This window comes from Cajanus cajan, chromosome 9, assembly GCF_000230855.2.
Source record: "Cajanus cajan strain Asha chromosome 9, NIPB_CcT2T_4, whole genome shotgun sequence".
Lineage (NCBI taxonomy): Eukaryota > Viridiplantae > Streptophyta > Magnoliopsida > Fabales > Fabaceae > Cajanus > Cajanus cajan.
Window position 1 is genome coordinate 47,934,287 of NC_138525.1, and position 18,429 is coordinate 47,952,715.

At 36.1% G+C, this 18,429-nt stretch overlaps 1 protein-coding gene and 1 long non-coding RNA gene across 2 annotated transcripts; one reads left to right on the top strand and one right to left on the bottom strand.

The window, feature by feature from the left end:
* Positions 1 to 1,101: 1,101 nt before the first annotated feature.
* LOC114914949 (uncharacterized) lies at positions 1,102 to 4,939 on the bottom strand. The gene is made up of 2 exons (XR_003802787.2): positions 4,279 to 4,939; positions 1,102 to 3,885 (listed from the first exon to the last, which is right to left on the bottom strand). It is a non-coding gene; the product is annotated as an uncharacterized LOC114914949 (long non-coding RNA).
* A 2,518-nt stretch (positions 4,940 to 7,457) lies between these two features.
* Positions 7,458 to 8,477, top strand: LOC109817927 (uncharacterized). Its single transcript, XM_020383281.1, has one exon. It carries the CDS (start codon positions 7,458 to 7,460, stop codon positions 8,475 to 8,477), a length of 1,020 nt encoding a protein of 339 aa, XP_020238870.1.
* The last annotated feature ends 9,952 nt before the right edge of the window (positions 8,478 to 18,429 follow it).

An 18,429-nucleotide genomic window follows, 5' to 3' on the forward strand; every position in this document is an offset into this window, starting at 1 on the left:
TAAAAATCATGCAAAACAACCATTAGGCATATAAACTCAAAATCCAAACCACACTCCTTGAATACCTTAGATTGATAATGTCTTTAGTCTTTCATGATCATCACGATCGGAGAAGCTTTAAGAAAAATGTAAAAGAAAAAAATGTAGATATACATAAAGAGAGAAAAAAAGAAAGAGAATTTCTTGGATCCAAAGCGTGTGTGTGTCCTAATTAGTAAATGTATTCATATCTCTCATGCATGATGCCAGTTCTAATCCAAATTCAAAGTTCAATTCAAGTTCCAAAGTCATCCGAATTGGCATTTTAGCACTTAATTTGAAGATCTTTTTCTTAGCTTTAGCACATAAAATTCAAATATTAAAAGTCTAAGTTATATACGGTCAAAACTCAAAACACATAAGCAAGGTCAATATGCACCAATTTTTTTTTAAAAATTTTAATTCAACTCAATAATCAAAGTTATTGCTATGATCACTTCATTAAAACCAATACATCATTAATAAGGCAGATATAAGCAAGTGTGGTTAACGTGTAAAACAGGTCTTGATTTCATAATTAAAGTTTCGTCTTGATTTTCTTCAAAGGACAGATCTTAGTTTTCAATTCATCCTCTAGTTAGTTGATAATAATCCTTAAAAGTATCTAAAGTCCTTTGATTATTGTGATATAATTTGGGTCAAATCGATCCACTTAAGTCGCTATAAGCTTGCAGGCAATGGGTCAAATATATTAGGCTAACTAGTTATCGACCGCGAATCTAACTTTATTTGGGCTATAGGCAGGCCATTTCACACTTTGTCTATTTATTTAAATAATTAAAATTTAAAAAAATTAATTTGGAAAATATTTAATGAACTTGTATTTGAAAAGCTTAAATCATTTTTGTTAAAAATTGGCAATTAATTAGCAATTAAAATAAATAAATACTTGTATAATATTTTGATGAACGTTAAAAATAAAAAATAATCTTAATATTTGTAAACACCAATTTTTTATCCCACTAATTTTTCTACTAATTTATTTCCCAAAATTTTCAAATTAATGATTCAAGAACAAATTGTAACGACCCACCAGGTCTCACACTGTCTATAGCGTCCAAATACAAGTATAAAATAAAATCTCACTACTAAACAATTATATATATATTGAGGATACACAACTAAAACAATCTTATACTATATATAACTGAAAGTAGGGAAATAATATCCTATACAACAACTAGGTAGTCAAAAGCTACCAATCAACTAAATACAACGTCAGCCCTCCTCCTGAGTCCCAACCAAAAAGAAGCTCACTCAGTCCAGCAGAGCACCTACTCCTGATTTGCTCGCATATCAAGGTATGGTCATCATAGTCTCAACCACATAGAGAAAACACGCTAAGGTAAGCTCACAACAAACATAAAAAAATAGCATCAACATATAATAAACAGCAATAGAATTCTACTTTCAACTTACAACTTAAAACAACACAACATCTACAACAATAGATATACAATATCAACTACTAGCAACAACATTTTCAACACATCCCACTTTATTCAAATTGGCCGCTTGTAAATCGGTATAGCTCGGCCTGACCCCTATACTGTGGTCGCTTCATACACGTGTGCCTCGACCTTGCCCACACGGGACCAACCAAGTTCTAGAGGAGAACAACACATCATCCACTCCAAGGGACTTTCCAAGGAGGGTTTTCAAACAAATTAGGCTCTCAGAGCACCACAACTATCTCAATCCGCACAATGGGATGAGCAACTTTAAAAACTTCTCTTCTAGTCCTAGTGATCAACAACTCATCACAACACAATCACATAGCTCAACTATCAACTCATTCATACAACATTATATACAACTTGAATGCAACAACCCATGCAACATCAACTAATGCGTCGTCAAGCATATACAACTAGGAGAGCTCCAACAACTGAGGTTGAGCAGTCTAGGTGGCATAAACCCTACCGGATCCAACGTTTGACCTATCTTAACCAGGTCAGGTATAGAACATCGTTAGGAACTCTGAAGAGAACCAGGTATAGACAATAATAGGCGATTTCTCAAGTATGCCACTTAGACTTGGAGGTCCAGTACTACTGTCAGGACATAAGGGTTTGGGTATAAGCCTACCACGGCCTTGGCTAGCATCACCAATCCACATATGGAGTTAGCCCACCCACTATCCTTCATGTACCATTCACCCTCCAGTACCTAGTCAAAGACTACATCTCTAGCTAGATACCTTACTCAAATTGGTCATTCAACCATGACATGGTTCGACTACTTCCATGTCACCCACACAGTACTAAGGGATTCAACTTTAAAACAACTTTCAATTTAATTATCTCCTTAGTACTATGTATCTCAACATAGGACATATATCTTCACCATATGTCCCCAACTTTTCAACTTCACAACAATAAGCAGCTTTACAACTTTACAACAATAAGCAACTTTTTACAACTTTACAACTAAGTATCATAACAACTTCACAACTATAGGCATCATAACAACTTCACAACTACAGCCATCATAACAACTTTAGAACTATAGTCATCTGTCTCAACTTCAACAACTTTAAGGCAACTTTCAACTTTACAACAATAGGCATCTTTATGCTACTTAATTAAACAACTAGAGCAACTATAGTCAACATAATATCAACTTTACAACAATGAACTACTTCAACTTATACATCTCAACTTATTAATAATTCAACAATAAACAACATAAAAATAACTTAGTTTCACCAAATACACAGCATATAGCAACTTTTACAACATATCACATTTTATCAACACACAACATATAAACAACTTAAGTCAACAATTACCTAACTCATCTTCATCAGGCAACTTAGCAACTTAATCACGTCATAAACAACTTCTAAAACACAAGAACAACTACATGCAACCACTAATTTAAATCAATCATCTCTTTTTCTTTCAAACAACAAAACCCAACTTTTTAACTCAATCCACACCAAACAACTCAACCATTGCATGAAGATTCCCTAACCTGAAGATTGGCTCTAAAAGCCAAGAATCTGAGAGGAAGAAGAAGAAAAAGAAGAAATATCTGAGCTCGACTCTTGAACTTCAATCCTCCCAAAAGTAAGCTTTCTAGTATGAAATTCAAGGGAAGACAGAAGAATTAGTGACCTAGAGGAAAAGAAGAGTTATACAGAGAAAGTTGAGTGAGAAACGAGCTCACCGACCCAGGGTCCTTTTTTCTAGAACCTCTCTCTAAAACCTCTCCTCCTCATCTGCACATAGGTCCTATTTATAGAAGTCCAGGAGTGGCCAGAACGGCCCGTTTCGAATCCGGAACGGCCCGTTCTGGACTCCTTCATCATGTGAAAAATTCACATTAGAACGGCCCGTTCTGAAACCAGAACGACCCGTTCCTAAACTAGAACGACCCATTCTAGAGTTAAATTTAACTCACAACAACCACGTTTGGAACAGCCTATTCCAGTCTAGGATTTACAAGCTTATTTAGTAGTCTGGAACGGCCCGTTCTAGGCTACTAAATCACCCTTCTTTTAGTAAATTGGAACGGCTCGTTCCAATTTTGGAACGCCCCGTTCCAATTTTGGAACGCCCTGTTCTAATCTACCAACTACGTTACACAAATAATTTACAAACTAGATTTAAACTCAAAAAATACACATAATGAGCATAAATAATAAATAAAAAAATATAAAAGAAAATCAGAAAAATACAAGAAAATAACAAAACAATCTTTTCCTCTGCACCCAAGATCTCTACCATCCTACACTTCTGTATGGTTATTTCTCCTCCAACAAGCTTGCTGAGCTCCTCTGCCCTAGCCACCAACATGTCCCCAAGAGCATGCTCCTGCCATATATCCTTCCCAAAGCATGAGCTTGGACCAACGGCCAAAGAACAATTAAAAACAATAGTGAGTCTATATATAATAGAACAAAACACGAACAAAGGGGGGACAGGAAAAATTTTGAAATAGAGAAGAATCAAGGATAACAAAAATTTCAAATAGAAACAACTCAAGCAGAAGGCAAAATAAGAGGCCAAAGTAGTGGAGGTATCAATTACCCTTTCCGATTTTTATTTAGTATGATGTTGTTATTATATAGGATGCAAAACAATTTCTAATCAGTAAGACAATTTTATTTTTAGTGAACCTTTTACCATGAAATCGAAACCCTCATTCTCAAACCTCAGTAAAGCATTTAACAAGTAAAAAAATCCAGATAGAAAAATAGATGAAAATAAAATAAAAAGGGTTGATGAACAGTACCAGAAAAACGGTGCTTCCCGTGAACACCATTATGCACCGCTGCCGGAGGCGATTTCTGGCCACCGCAAATGTCACCGTGCACTGCTGCGCGCTGCCGTCGGAGGCGATTTCCGGTGGCGGCATCGTCAGCCTTTAACCTTTTCCGCGGACCTTTACTATGCCCGACCGAGACAAACCGCACACCACCGTCGAAAACGATTTCCGGTGGCGGCCACCACCCTCTCCCTTTCTTCGTTTTCCTTTTTAGCTATCTCCTCCTTCCCTCTGCATAGCCGGCCGTCCACCTTAGCCATGACGATGCCATGGCAGTGTTCGTCGCGCCGTCGACGTCCGTGGAGGGAGGCTGCGGGCAAAAACCCTAGCAGAGCCTCCCCCACTCCTCTCACCCTTTTCTATTTTTAGGGTTTCCATGAAATGGCCAAGTGCCATCTGATCCCCTTTTTTTTCCTTCCATTTTGGGCCAGCATATGGGCAAAGCCCATCCAACAAACAATTAATTAACTTTAAAAAAAAAAAAAGAGTAATCAGATGATATTTTACTAAAATGATATATTTTATAATTGTAATTATAATAATATTATATATGTATATATAAGAAGTAAGTATACGTATAAAATATATATATAAATTAAATCCTTACATAAAGTTATATATTTAATTGTCACATAACTTTAATATGTTTAATAGTTATTATAATAATAATAATAATAATAATAATAATTACTGTAATATTCTCTTATTAATATTAGTATTAATTATATTTATAAAATAGGAGATTATTTGTATATGGTATTTCCTTAATATTAGATGATGATATTTGTTTCTTGTTTTAATAAAATTAGTTTAATTGATTTTATTTGATTAAGTTATTTCTTTATACAAATGTGTTAGATATTTACATGATCTTTTAATTTATTTAGACAACAACAACAATAATAATAATTACCGTCATATTCTCTTATCAATATTAGTATTAATTATATCTATCAAAAAGAAGATTATTTGAATGTGACATTCTTTTAATCCTAAAACTTAAGGATATAAGTTGTGACAACTTATTATTTTAAAGTTTTTTATTCAAAAATGCATAATTAAACATCAAAATATTACCATAATATTCAACATAAATATTTGAAATTATTATATAAAAGAATTTATTTGAAGAATGGTTAATTAGATGTGACATCTTTTTAACCTTTAAATTTAAGATACAAGTTGTGACATTTAGATATCTTTAGATTTTATTTCCCAAACATAAAAATATACAACAAGAAAATCTTTTATGAAAATATCATAGTAACAATAATTTCGATAACAATGATTATAATTATAATTAAAGTTTTATTGAATTGACTTTGGTGTACACCTTAGTCAATTTTATATTTTTAGGGTGAATGGGTTGAGACAATTCAATAATATTATATTTAACTAAAATAAAATTTAATTAAAAAATATCAACATACAAATATTTTCTACAAAGAACTACGTGATTCTGATTCTTCATTACACATGGAGATACATAGGAGCAAGAAAAAAATCTTGTCGAGCCAAAAAAATAAAAAATATATTATCTTCCTTTTTATATAACAATAATAATTTTAACTTTTTTAATGCATTAGTTAAGTTAGTTAAATAATTGATTATTTTAGTGAGATAAATATTTTATAAATTATAAATAATTTGTTTAATTAATTAAAGGTAATCGTCTTAGGACGAACGTTGTGAGGTGCTAATACCTTCCTCACACGTAATCGACTCCCGAACTCAAAAATCATGTTTTCATAGACTATTTTCTTTTTTATGATTTTTCTAATGTTTTTTTTCGTAAAAATAACATTGGTGGAAACTCCCTATTTTTTAATTTATTTTTCATCGTCCCGTCGCGATCTCGGTTACGACAGATGGCGACACCGTTGGAGAATATTTTTGAGAGTCAAGCCTATGATAATTAGTTAAGCTAATTAATAATAAGTTTTATAAAAAATTTTATCTCACTTTTATTTATTATTTATTTCCCTTATTTGTTGTATGTCTTATTTGCGTGAATTCTATAAATATGTGTTGTGTAATTTGAACTATAAGATAAAAGAATTTTATTTTTTATAAAATTTTTATCTCACTTATTTTTTATTCTTATTTTTTTATTTATTATTTATGTCCCTTATTTGTTGTTTGTCTTATTCGCATGAATTCTATAAATATGTGTTGTGTAATTTGAACTTTAGGATAGAAGAATTATATTTTTTATATCATATGTGTTGTGTTTTGTAGATTGGGTAGTGTAGAGTTGCTCCTTTCACACACTTCACTTGCACAATTTCACACACGTTTATGAGTGGGGTCCTATGCCCGCACTTGAGTGCAACTTATAAGTAAGAGGTTGAGTAGTGGTAACCTTCTTGATGCACATCTTGTTTGGTTATTGTGAAGGCCTCACTTAGAGTTTGATCCTTTCAAGGGTATTATCACCTCTAATAGTTTACCTATTATTGTGACTAATATCCTAAGAAGGGTTATTGGCTCTAGGAACCTGTTTTAGAACTATAGCCCCACCCTTTTGAGAGGAACACATATTAGTGGTCTATAGAGCTTTCAACTTAGGAATGCCCTTGTTAAGTGTCACAGGAGCAATATTCTACCTCTATATTTGAATGACGCAAAAAAGAAAGAAATTTGTTATTCCATTCCGTAACAAGTATCATGCATTTCATTTCATGAAAAAAAATTGAAAAAAATAAACTTTTACATCATATCATGCATTTAAAAAAGAATCATATAAAAATGAAACAGATAAATTCATCAATAGCATGTTGCATTCATTTCCAGGTTGTTGGGGAGTCATAAAGACTTAAGTCGCTACGAACACCTTTCGAGAAGTCATGGAATCAAGTTTAAGGAAGACTTTGAAGTTAAAGGTCAGACAAAGGGATTTGAGTAGTTTGAAGACTCTTAGTAACATGTTAAAAGGTGGTCAGCAATGAACTTTTGTTGTTCGATATGGAAGAATCCTTAACCTATTGGAGGTAGACGTACAAGAGGGAGCTCTCACTGCCCTAGCCCAATTCTATGACCCTCCTTTGAGGTATTTTCTCTTTCAAGATTTTCAACTGGCACCATTTCTCGAGGAATTCGAACAGATATTGGGGATTTGCTTAGGAAATGAAAAGCCTTATATGTACATGGGACATTATCCTTCATTAACCAAAGTTGCCACATCCTTGGGGATTGATGCCAGAGAACTAGCAAGCAAGAAAGAGATAAAGGGGGGGATTGAAGGTTTCTCGAGAATTAACCTTGAGCGATGTGCCTTGAGCTTAGCAGAGAGTGGGAAATGGGACGCCTTCATGGATGTGCTCGCCCTCATTATTTATGGGATTGTCTTATTCCCAAATGTTGAAAACTTCATTGACTTTGCTGCGATCGACATCTTCTTGGCCTTCAAACATGAAAGAAAGAGTCCCATACCAGCCATCCTTGCTGATACATATCATTCTTTTACATTGCGCCATGAGAGAAGGGGTGGGATGATTTTGTGTTGTCTGCCTATACTATACTTGTGGTTCACATCTTACATGTTCAAGAGAGGAAGTCAAATTGAGATTAAAAATAAGAGTGAATGGGCTCACAACATAACAAATCTTAGTGAAAAGACCATCTCTTGGTACTCACGAGAGCAAAACATTGATGAAGTGGTTTGTCAATGTGGAGATTTCCCGAACGTACCACTCATGGGTACTAAGGGATGTGTAAACTACAACCCCGCTCTTGCGATAAGGCAACTCGGTTATCCGATTAGAATTCCACCGGTTGAGGATTCAATTACTCCTTTCATGGTTTATGATATGACTAAGGAGTTGGATATGCTTAACAAGATTAGACATTCTTGGGACAGGGTGATCAAGAAAGGGAGAGAATTGGGAAAAAGAAATTGTTATGTGGAGGGGAGTTATCAACAGTGGCTCAGCGAGAGGGTACAACATGTCAAGTTACCATTTCGAGGTCCCATTCTAATTATTGAAGAAACAACAATTCAAGAACCCATGAGTCTAGAGGAGATCGAAAAACTTAAAGAAGAGTTAGCCAAATCTGAGAAAGAAAGAGAAGATATGAAGAGAGAATTAATACAGGCACGCCAAAAGTATCAAGAAGTGCAAAGAGAAATTTCTCAAGCAAGACAACGTGTTGAACTAGCCAATTAGCGAGCAAGAATTGAAGAAGAAGGTAAGTTGAACACCCGCAGTTGTTTAGAGGCTGCTGCCATGGAGTTAAAGATGCAGAGAGATGAACGTGACCAAGCTAGGGTTGATGGTGAACGATGGAAAGAGGCATGTGAAACATCCAAGAAAGTTGAGAGATTGGCACAAAAACAACTTAAGGATTTGAAGCAACAACTCAAAAGGGTAGTGGCTAAGTACGAAAGCAGAGTTCAAGGCGAAAAAAAACTAAATTTCAATTTGAATATGGACTATCAAGCCACATTGGGGGAGAAAAATCATCAGGTTATGGGCCTACAGGAAGAAATAAGGCAATTAAGGGATGTCATCGGAATACATGAAGAAAATAAAAGAATTTGGGCATATAATCTTGTGAATCGAGTTCAGCAAGTTAAAAACATGCTCAATGACACCTCTCACATACTACAACGAGCTGAAGGAATGGCGATCCCACATTCTACTCCCAAAGAAATTTATGACTTCCTTAAACACTGTAGAGATATGATAGCTAAGATGAGAGAGATGGCTATTAGTGGTGAATGATTTGTACTTTTATCTCTGAGTTATCATGATGTATTGCTTCACCTGATGTATTGCATTATTATTATTAATGAAGAAACTTGCCAGTTTCTACTTTGATTTCTCTTCCTTATTCGTTATATATGTCATAATGTTACGCTCTAAAAATGAAAGCTAAGAGAGGATGCTCATGCGAAAACTACTCGTACTTAAAACGTGACGTTCTAAAAGAAAAGTTTAATTGACCATGATCACAAAGATCCACTGATTCCATGACCTAGTGCCTAGAACGTGACGATCTAAGAGACAATTAAAGAAAGATGATTCCACGCGAGTCATGCGATTTATGGCTCTCCAACAATTTAGCATTTGCATATACATGATACATAGTTACATTTTCATAACACCGCATACTCATCAAATTTTCTTATACAGTTGTAAAATTGAAAAAGAAAACAACTATTGAGGCAAAGAAAACATCTGTTCGACACCCTTACGAGACACGAACAAAGACCAAAATCATGGAAGGGATGGTAGACGACTTGGAGCAACAGCATGAGGAGATGAGCGAAGAGGTAAATCAATTTAAGGAACAAATGGGAAAGATTTTGGAATTGTTGCAGTCAATGGAATCTAAAAATAGGGCAAATGGAGAGTCTTCTAAACAGCCTCATGAGACACCTGATTACCCTCCTGGGTTTACTCCAAGCATGCAACCCAACCCAAGTGTTCAAGGGTGCACACCACCTGTCGTCCTAACGACCTCGGAAAATAACCATCACGTTTCCACTTCAAACCTTCAAGGCCAAATCCCATTACCTCCATATGGCTTACCTCCAGGATACATGCCACCTGTGGCTAATATTCCTGAGGGTAATTGATGGAAACTTGGTTGGAAATCCCCATTGATGTTGAATTCCCTTCAAGCTCCTCCCTAGATCTTGGACTCCTTGATTCTTCCTAGGCTTGGTTAAGGTCTCCTAAGGAGGAGGAGGCCTTAAGACCACCACGATTGGTGGAGAAACTCTCCCAAGAGGCGCCACTCCTTGTTGAAGAGATAAGCCCCTTCAATTCTCACCACACTCTTCTATGAAGGGATAAGAGAATTGGATGAACTCAAAGAGGTTTAGGGACTTTTGGAAGAGAGAAATCTGAACTCTATTCAGAATATACAATCTCAATTACATCAAAAGTGTTTTACAAAGAAGGAAAAACGAAAATATAGGAGTAGGAAGCTTGGAGAATAAGCTAGTCTTAACCATGGTTCACTAGGAACCATGGTAAGGTCTAGCTAACCACCCATGGTCTAGAGGCTTGGAGAGCAAGCTTCTCACTTAGCTTGCTTGGTAAGCTAGCTAAGGAGAAGCTTGTGCTTCAAGCTTCCAAGCTTGAGAAGAACCAAGCAATTTGACCAAGTGTGAACACAAGTGTGAACACATCTAGGTGGGCGGCCTTTTGGACTTATTTTACTCCAACCGGTTTTGAAATTGTTAATTTTGGTTTAGTTAGGTTCATCCAATGTGAATGGAACCTAGCTAAATCAAATCTATGAAAAATTAGGAGTAAAATGAGTCCAATATGTAAATTTTAGCCTAGGACCACCTTTTGGCTAAATTGCTAGTAACACTCTCTAGCTTACTAATGGCACTCTCTAGCTTGCTAATGCCACTCCCAATCCTACTACTAGAAAACTAAGAAAGAGTGTATTTCTAGGTTAGGTTAAATGGGAGTCAAAGTGCCCAAGTAACCTACCCTAGAAACAATATACAATAGCTACTAAAAAGGAAATAAAGTGCCTCACAAATACAAAGGCAAAAATACACCTATACAAGTATGTACTATATACAAGGTACAAGAAATCAACTATACAAGTATGTACAATGGAAACTTAAGAGACTAATAAGAGGAATCACAATCAATGCTCATGAAGAGCAAAGGTCTAAGAAGCACCTCCTCTTTAGAAGCCTCCTCTAGTTCCCTAACTATGGACCTAGTTAAAGGCCCAATGGTCTTCAAGTGTGAGCCTCCTTGGATCAACCTTCACCTTTCTTGGTCTTACCTCTTCCAAAGGGATCCTTGGGGATTAGATTTCCATCAGTAATCCATCTACCTCCAACTTAAACCCACCAAATCAAACACAAGCCCAAAACCTAACCCTTGAAGTCAATGACCCACAAATTCCAACCCACTAGTTTGCTCATGCACCATCTACCCATATGTATGCACCACCTAATGTAATTCATGGTGAAGGGCCTCTTAATCACCAAGGGGTAGTTCCTGCACCAACTCTTATTGTACATCATCGTCATTCAGAAGATATTCCCCATGATAATAAGCTTCAATTTTTGGAAGACAGATTAAGGGCCATAGAGGGATTTGACAATTTTTTCAATGTTGTGGATCTGTGTCTGGTTCCTGATGTTGTAATTCCTCCCAAGTTTAAAGTTCTAGAATTTGATAAATACAAGGGGGATACATGCCCAAGGAATCATCTCACTATGTATTGTCGAAAGATGGCTTCCTGCGCTCATGATGACAAACTGTTAATTCACTTTTTCCAAGAAAGCCTTACTGGGACAGCGCTAAGTTGGTACATGAACTTGGAGCGAGGAAGAGTGCGCACATGGAAAGACTTGGCAGAGGCTTTCTTAAAATAGTTCAAGTCCAATATGGACATGACCCCAGATCGCACACAGTTACAAAATATGATAAAGAAAAAGAATGAGACCTTCAAAGAAACCTTTAGAAACCACAAATAAGAGAAAAGGAGGTGAAACAAACGTGGTGATGACAACACCAATCAGACCCAACTACTAATTATAGACCCCGATATATGTATAACCCACAAATAGCAGAGTTTCTTTGCCACCATACCCACAACGTTATCCATCCATAATGCCTTATCGACCACCTATAGTGCCATCACAATTTTTAGTACCCCAAGCAAATCAATCAGCAATTTCACCTCCCATGGTGAGTAATGCTCAAAGAAGGGGTAACAATCAACCAAGGACTCTAGCTCCGATCCCTATGACCTACACTGAACTGCTACCACATCTGGTTCAAAATGCTCTAATTATGCCTTTTCCTATAAAGCCTGTCCAACCTCCATATCTAAGAGGTTACGATTCAAATGTAAAATGTGAATATCATGCTGGAGCGATAGGCCATTCAACTGAGAAATGTTGGGGTTTGAAACACAAGGTACAAGACTTGATAGATGCGGGATTATTAAGCTTTAAGGAAAGCGAGCCGAATGTAAGAAGTGATCCACTTCCAGGTCATGGGACTTCATCGGTTAATGCTATTGAAGAAGAATGTACTCTCCAAGTGACAGAAGTAGAGAAGATCCAAACCTCCATGAGATTCATTTTTTTAGAATTGTGCAAATTTGGGATGATTAAGGGAGAGTCTCGCGAAGCAGGAGTGTGCGATCTCCACCCTTCAGTTGCACATTCTATTGAGGAATGTGGCAAGTTCAAGCAAATATTGCAAGGCATGATTAACTCAAACTTGGTTTAGGTGAGCCAGGTGCGAACAAAAGAGGATGTATTAATGATTCAATCAGACGAGAAGTCCAATATGACTACTTCAAGACCACTGGTAATCACCTTCACCAAAAACACTTTCGCATCAACACCTAGTACCCTTAAGCCACTTGTTGTGCAAATTCCAACTCCTTTTCATTACAAGGACACTAAGGCTGTTCCATGGCATTACGATGTGAAGGTAGAGAGTGACTATGTGAATGCCCAACAAAAAGAAGGCATTAACACTGCAGGAACCAACGTAACAAATATCACGGGGGTAGGTGGAATGACTCGTAGTGGTAGAGTCTATATTCCAGAAGAGTTGAGAGCAGGAGACTGACAAAAAAACCATGAGAAAAAGGAAAATACAATCGTCAAGGAGTTTCGAGTGTTAAGAGGAGGGATGATAAAAAAGTAATGGATGAAAAGAAAAAGGAAGTGTCGGATGAAGAAGTCTCAGAATTTCTTAAGTTTATTTGAAAAAGTGAATACAAGCTCATTGATCAGTTAAATCATACTCCTGCAAGGGTATCTTTGTTATCAGTGTTGATAAATTCTGAGAGTCATAGAAATTTGTTGATGAAGATCTTAAATGAAGCTCATGTGTCCAATGACATCACACTAGACACATTTGGTGGCATCGTTGGTAACATTACAGCTAACAATCACCTTACTTTCACAGATGGTGAAGTCCCAGTTGAAGGAAAGGGACATAACAAGGCTTTACACATTTCTGTGAAATGCACAAATCACATTTTGGCTAGGGTGCTTATTGATAATGGTTCCTCATTGAATGTGATGCCCAAGTCAACATTGGATCGATTGCCTTATGACAGGACATATATGAAACCAAGTTCCATGATCGTGAGGGCTTTTGATGGATCTCGAAGGGAAGTTATGGGAGAGATCGAGATCCCTGTCTAGATTGGACCGTTCACTTTCAACATAACTTTTCAAGTCATGGATATTAAACCTGCATACAGTTGTTTGTTGGGAAGGCCATGGATCCATTTAGCAGGGGTTGTTCCCTCTTCTTTACATTAGAAGCTGAAATTCATTGTGGAGGACAAGCTAATGATTGTCTCGGGAGAGAAAGACATGTTGGTGAGTTGTCCTACTCCCACTCATTATATTGAAGAGGCTGAGGAGGCTTTAGAAACTTCATTTCAGTCATTGGAAATAATTAGTACTGCTTATGTTGAATCTCCAATGGGAAGTCCACAACCATCAAACGTATCCATGATGGTTACAAAGGTCATGATGAATGGAGGGTACCAGCCAGGACTTGGGTTGGGAAAATGCTTGGAAGGAGTTACAAAAATGATAGAATTGCCAGAAAACAAGAATCGATGGGGGTTAGGGTAAAAACCTACTCAAGCTGATAAAAGAAGAATAGTAGAGGAGAATAAAGAGAAAAGGTTGGCTCGTCTAGAGAATCGAGAGCCTAAAGTTCAGAGGATTCCCATTTGCCACCTTTATCAAAGCTTTCGAAGCGGGGGGGGGGGTGGTGCATGTTGATCAAGTGGCTATGATTAAGGAAGATGATGATGATAATCACGCCAACTTCGTATATCTGTGTGACCCATGTGAAGAGCTCCACAACTGGAAGATCGTTGAATTTCCTGTGACTCTTAATTCAATTTCAAAGTAATTGTAGCACAAACTCTATGATTATGCCCATGAGTTTAGTATGACTTTTTGTTAACAGGCGTGCATGTTGTCTTTTAGTATATTGTATGAATGAAATGCATTTTGATATTCTATCATGTGTCCTTTTTATCCCTTTCATCGCAAGGTTGGGTTTTGATTGCACTAACAATGTGGTAGAGTATGAAGCATGTGCAATGGGGGTTCTAGCAGCTTTGGAGTTTAACGCTAGAGTATTAGAGGTTTATGAAGACTCAGCATTGGTTGTTCATCAACTCAGAGATGAATGGGAAACTCGGGATTCTAAATTAATTCCATACCACTCATATATCAAAAATTTGATGGAACAATTTGAGGAAATAACTTTCCATCACATCCCTCGTGAGGAAAATCAATTGGCTGATGCCCTGGCTACATTGTCTTCGATGTTCAAGATTAGTCAAGGAAAAGAGGTTTCAGTGATAAGAATACAGAATCGAGGTCAACCAGCATATTGTCAAGCAATAGAGGAAGAACCAGATGGTAAACCATGGTTCTATGACATCAAGCGCTATCTAAAAGACATAGAGTACCCTCCCGGAGCTTCAGAAAATGACAAGAGAACTTTAAGCAGATTGCCAATGAGTTTCTTCTTAAATGGAGAAGTACTTTATAAAAGAAATCATGACATGGTATTGCTAAAGAAGCTATGGAAATCATGGAAGAGATCGGTCAAGATAGCCTATCTAACTCTACTGAAGAAGATTATAGATGTTGAAGGCTTTGAATTGTACTATTCTAATCAGGCAAGATAGCCTATCTAGCGATGCAATAATTTGACAAGAGGTCGGCTTGAGCTCTCATGCTCGTAAGGGGTAAAACTCAGTTAGGAAGGTTCCTAGATAGGTACTAGAGTAGATTAAAAACACAAATTTTTTTTGAAAGCAATTGAATAAGAACAAACCAAATAGTAGTCCAAACAAGTTTGATGATCAAGTGAATTTTCTAGTTTGTACTCTTCTCAGCTTTTTCCTTTTAAATTGCTTTATTTATATATATATATATATATATATATATATATATATATATATTTTATTCTTTCTTTTTCTGAATTCAAATTAAGATTCCAGAGAAGGTATTTGCCTTTTGTTTTCAAATTTTTCAAAATTCCATGCTATAGAAACCGAGACTACAAGTTGGTCAAAATTCAAGTGAAAAATTGGTGAAACTAGTGCACTAGTTTTTTTAGGTTTTGTATTGGATTCCTTTGTTCACTTTTCTTTTAACTATTTTGATACCATATGCTCTGTGTTTTCTCTGTTTTTCAGTAACTATATTTTTTTTTTATAAAAAATTTGAATCCAAAAGAGATAGTGCACTAGAAGTAGGATTAATACACTTGAAATTTTAAGCAACACAATTTTTAAGAATTTTCAATAGAAAGTGATTTGAAAACTTAAGTACACAATGGAAACCTAACTCTAAAGAAATTTGCTAGAACTAATAGCATATTATGAACTCAATAAGGTAAAATAAAAAGCACATATAGGTAGGAAATAGATTACACAAACCGAGACCAAACAATATAGTCAATGCACTCAAAAGAAAAAATTAGGTTAACATGCTATTCAAGGAATTTTGTAACATATAAGGACTAAACACAAACTCTAAGATAAAACAAGGATTAAAAACCAAAATCTAATGCAAATGAATGAGGTCTAATCACGGACACATACAAGGAATGGAGAGACTCAAATAAAATCAAAAATAAGCACAAGAAAATAGTTCCTAAACATTGATTGTGGAAGAAAATCAAAACAATCAACAATGGATCTATGGAACACAAGTATTCAACACAAAATAGATCCGAAAAGAGAACTCAAGTAAGACACAAGGAACACAAGAACACAAGACCACGGAAACACAAAAAAAATGAAGAAAACTTATCTCCTTGAAGACCTTGCTCTTGATACCAAAAATGATGGAGAAGGTAAGGAGGAGTGGTAGATGATCTTCTCCTTAGCTTCACCTTAGCTCGGATCTTCTTCAAAGAAGATAAAAACCGTAGTGATGAACAAAAGAAGAAGGATGATTCTCGGATTGGAAGGCCTAAGCCTTGGAAGGAAGTATCCAAGCTTAAGCAATCAAAAGATTGCTCACTTCAAAGGGAAGGAACTAGGTAATTCCTAAAGTGTTTGAAGGCACTCTCTCTTGCTCTCTAATTCGGTGACTCTTGAAGAATTGCTGAAGAATGATTTAGAAACTCAATATATTCAAAAGTGAGAGTACAAGACATGGAATATACATTTATAGGTGGGAAGCTAAGCTAAAGTGGCGCCAATCCGAGAAAGTGTAATTGGCGCCAAGTTTGAATTTCAAATTTGAATTTGAAATTCAAACTTTGGCCAATCATGTGACTAATCCGGATGCTACCTTCATTTTAATGTCATTTGGAAGTTATTTGGATTTGAATTTAGAGTTCACATGGCCGGTCCTCACCATGCAATCCATGTGACTCAAATTCAAATCAAATGACTTCTAAATGGCATAGAAATGAATCCTAATGCACCTATTAATGTATACTTCATATAAACCTAATATAATGACCTAAATACATTGGTCAAAGAAATACAATGAATAGGAAAAATTACAAGAAGAAAAATGAGCCCAATATTGGGTACCAAGCCCAAAGGCCCATGAAGCCCAAAACTAGGCCCAACAAGCCTAAAACCTAAAATGCTACTCTATGTGGTCCAAAATACAAGACCAAAATATATTCAAATTATGCTAACAAAATATAATAAGAATGTTCATAACAAGATAGGCCCATGTTGAAACTTGGTTTGGGCCTTCCAAGCCCATAGGGCCCATTGGGCCTTGACTGGCCCAATCTTCCATGTCTAGCCCACTCCTCTTGGATCTTGGATCTTGGAGTGTGTCACCTCTTGCATTCCCAAGTATGATTCCATCACTATCTCACTCGTATTAATGTTTCGAGCCTCCACGCTCACTCTTTTATGCATCGAGCCCCCGCGCTCAATCTGTTCATTCTATTTTTTCTATACTTTGAGCCCCCGTGCTCATTCTTTTAATGTTTCGAGCCTTTACACTCACTCTACTAATGTTTCAGGCCCTGCACTCTTAACTCTCAATATTTTGAATCCCCGAGTCCAATGTTTCACATTTTGAGTCCCCGTGCTCATAGTTCTCGACATTTTGGATCTCCGAGTCCATTATTTTTATACTTTGAGTCTCCGTGCTCTTAATTCTCAATATTTTGGATCCCTGAGTTCACTATTTTCATATTTGAAGTCCCCATGCTCTTAATTTTTAATATTTTGGATCCCCGAGTTCACTGTTTTCATATTTGAAGTCCTCGTGCTCTTAATTCTCAATATTTTGGATCCTTGAGTCCACTATTTTCATATTTGACGTCCCTGTGCTCTTAATTCTCAATATTTTGGATCTTTGAGTTCACTATTTTTCATATTTTGAGTTCCCATGCTCTTAGCTTTCAATATTTTATATCCCAAAGTCCACTACTCTTTTGATATTTTAGGATCCCTATGGTTATTACTTTAAGATTCTTATACTCTCCAATGTATGATAAATCCTCATGACTATCTTTCCTTTAAGTGGCGAATACACGTAACTTTTGCCCAAGACAAAATTGGAGTTTAAGTCTTTACTTATCTTTTACTACAATTATATGAAAATTACTATTCATATTCTTTAGTAAAATTTAAGTAAAGAGGGGCAACTGTAAACACCAATTTTTTATCCCACTAATTTTTCTACTAATTTATTTCCCAAAATTTTCAAATTAATGATTCAAGAATAAATAATTTACAAACTAGATTTAAACTCAAAAAATACACACAATGAGCATAAATAATAAATAAAAAATATAAAAGAAAATCAGAAAAAGACAAGAAAATAACAAAACAATCTTTTCCTCTGCACCCAAGATCTCTGTCATCCTACACATTACTATACGGTTATTTCTCCTCCAACAAGCTTGCTGAGCTCCTCTGCCCTAGCACCAACATGTCCCCAAGAGCATGCTCCTGCCATATATGCTTCCAAAAGCATGAGCTTGGACCAACGGCCAAAGAACAATTAAAAACAATAGCGAGTCTATATATAATAGAACAGAACACGAACAAAGGGGGGACGGGAAAAATTTTGAAACAGAGAAGAATCAAGGATAACAAAAATTTCAAACAGAAACAACTCAAGCAGAAGGCAAAAGAAGAGGCCAA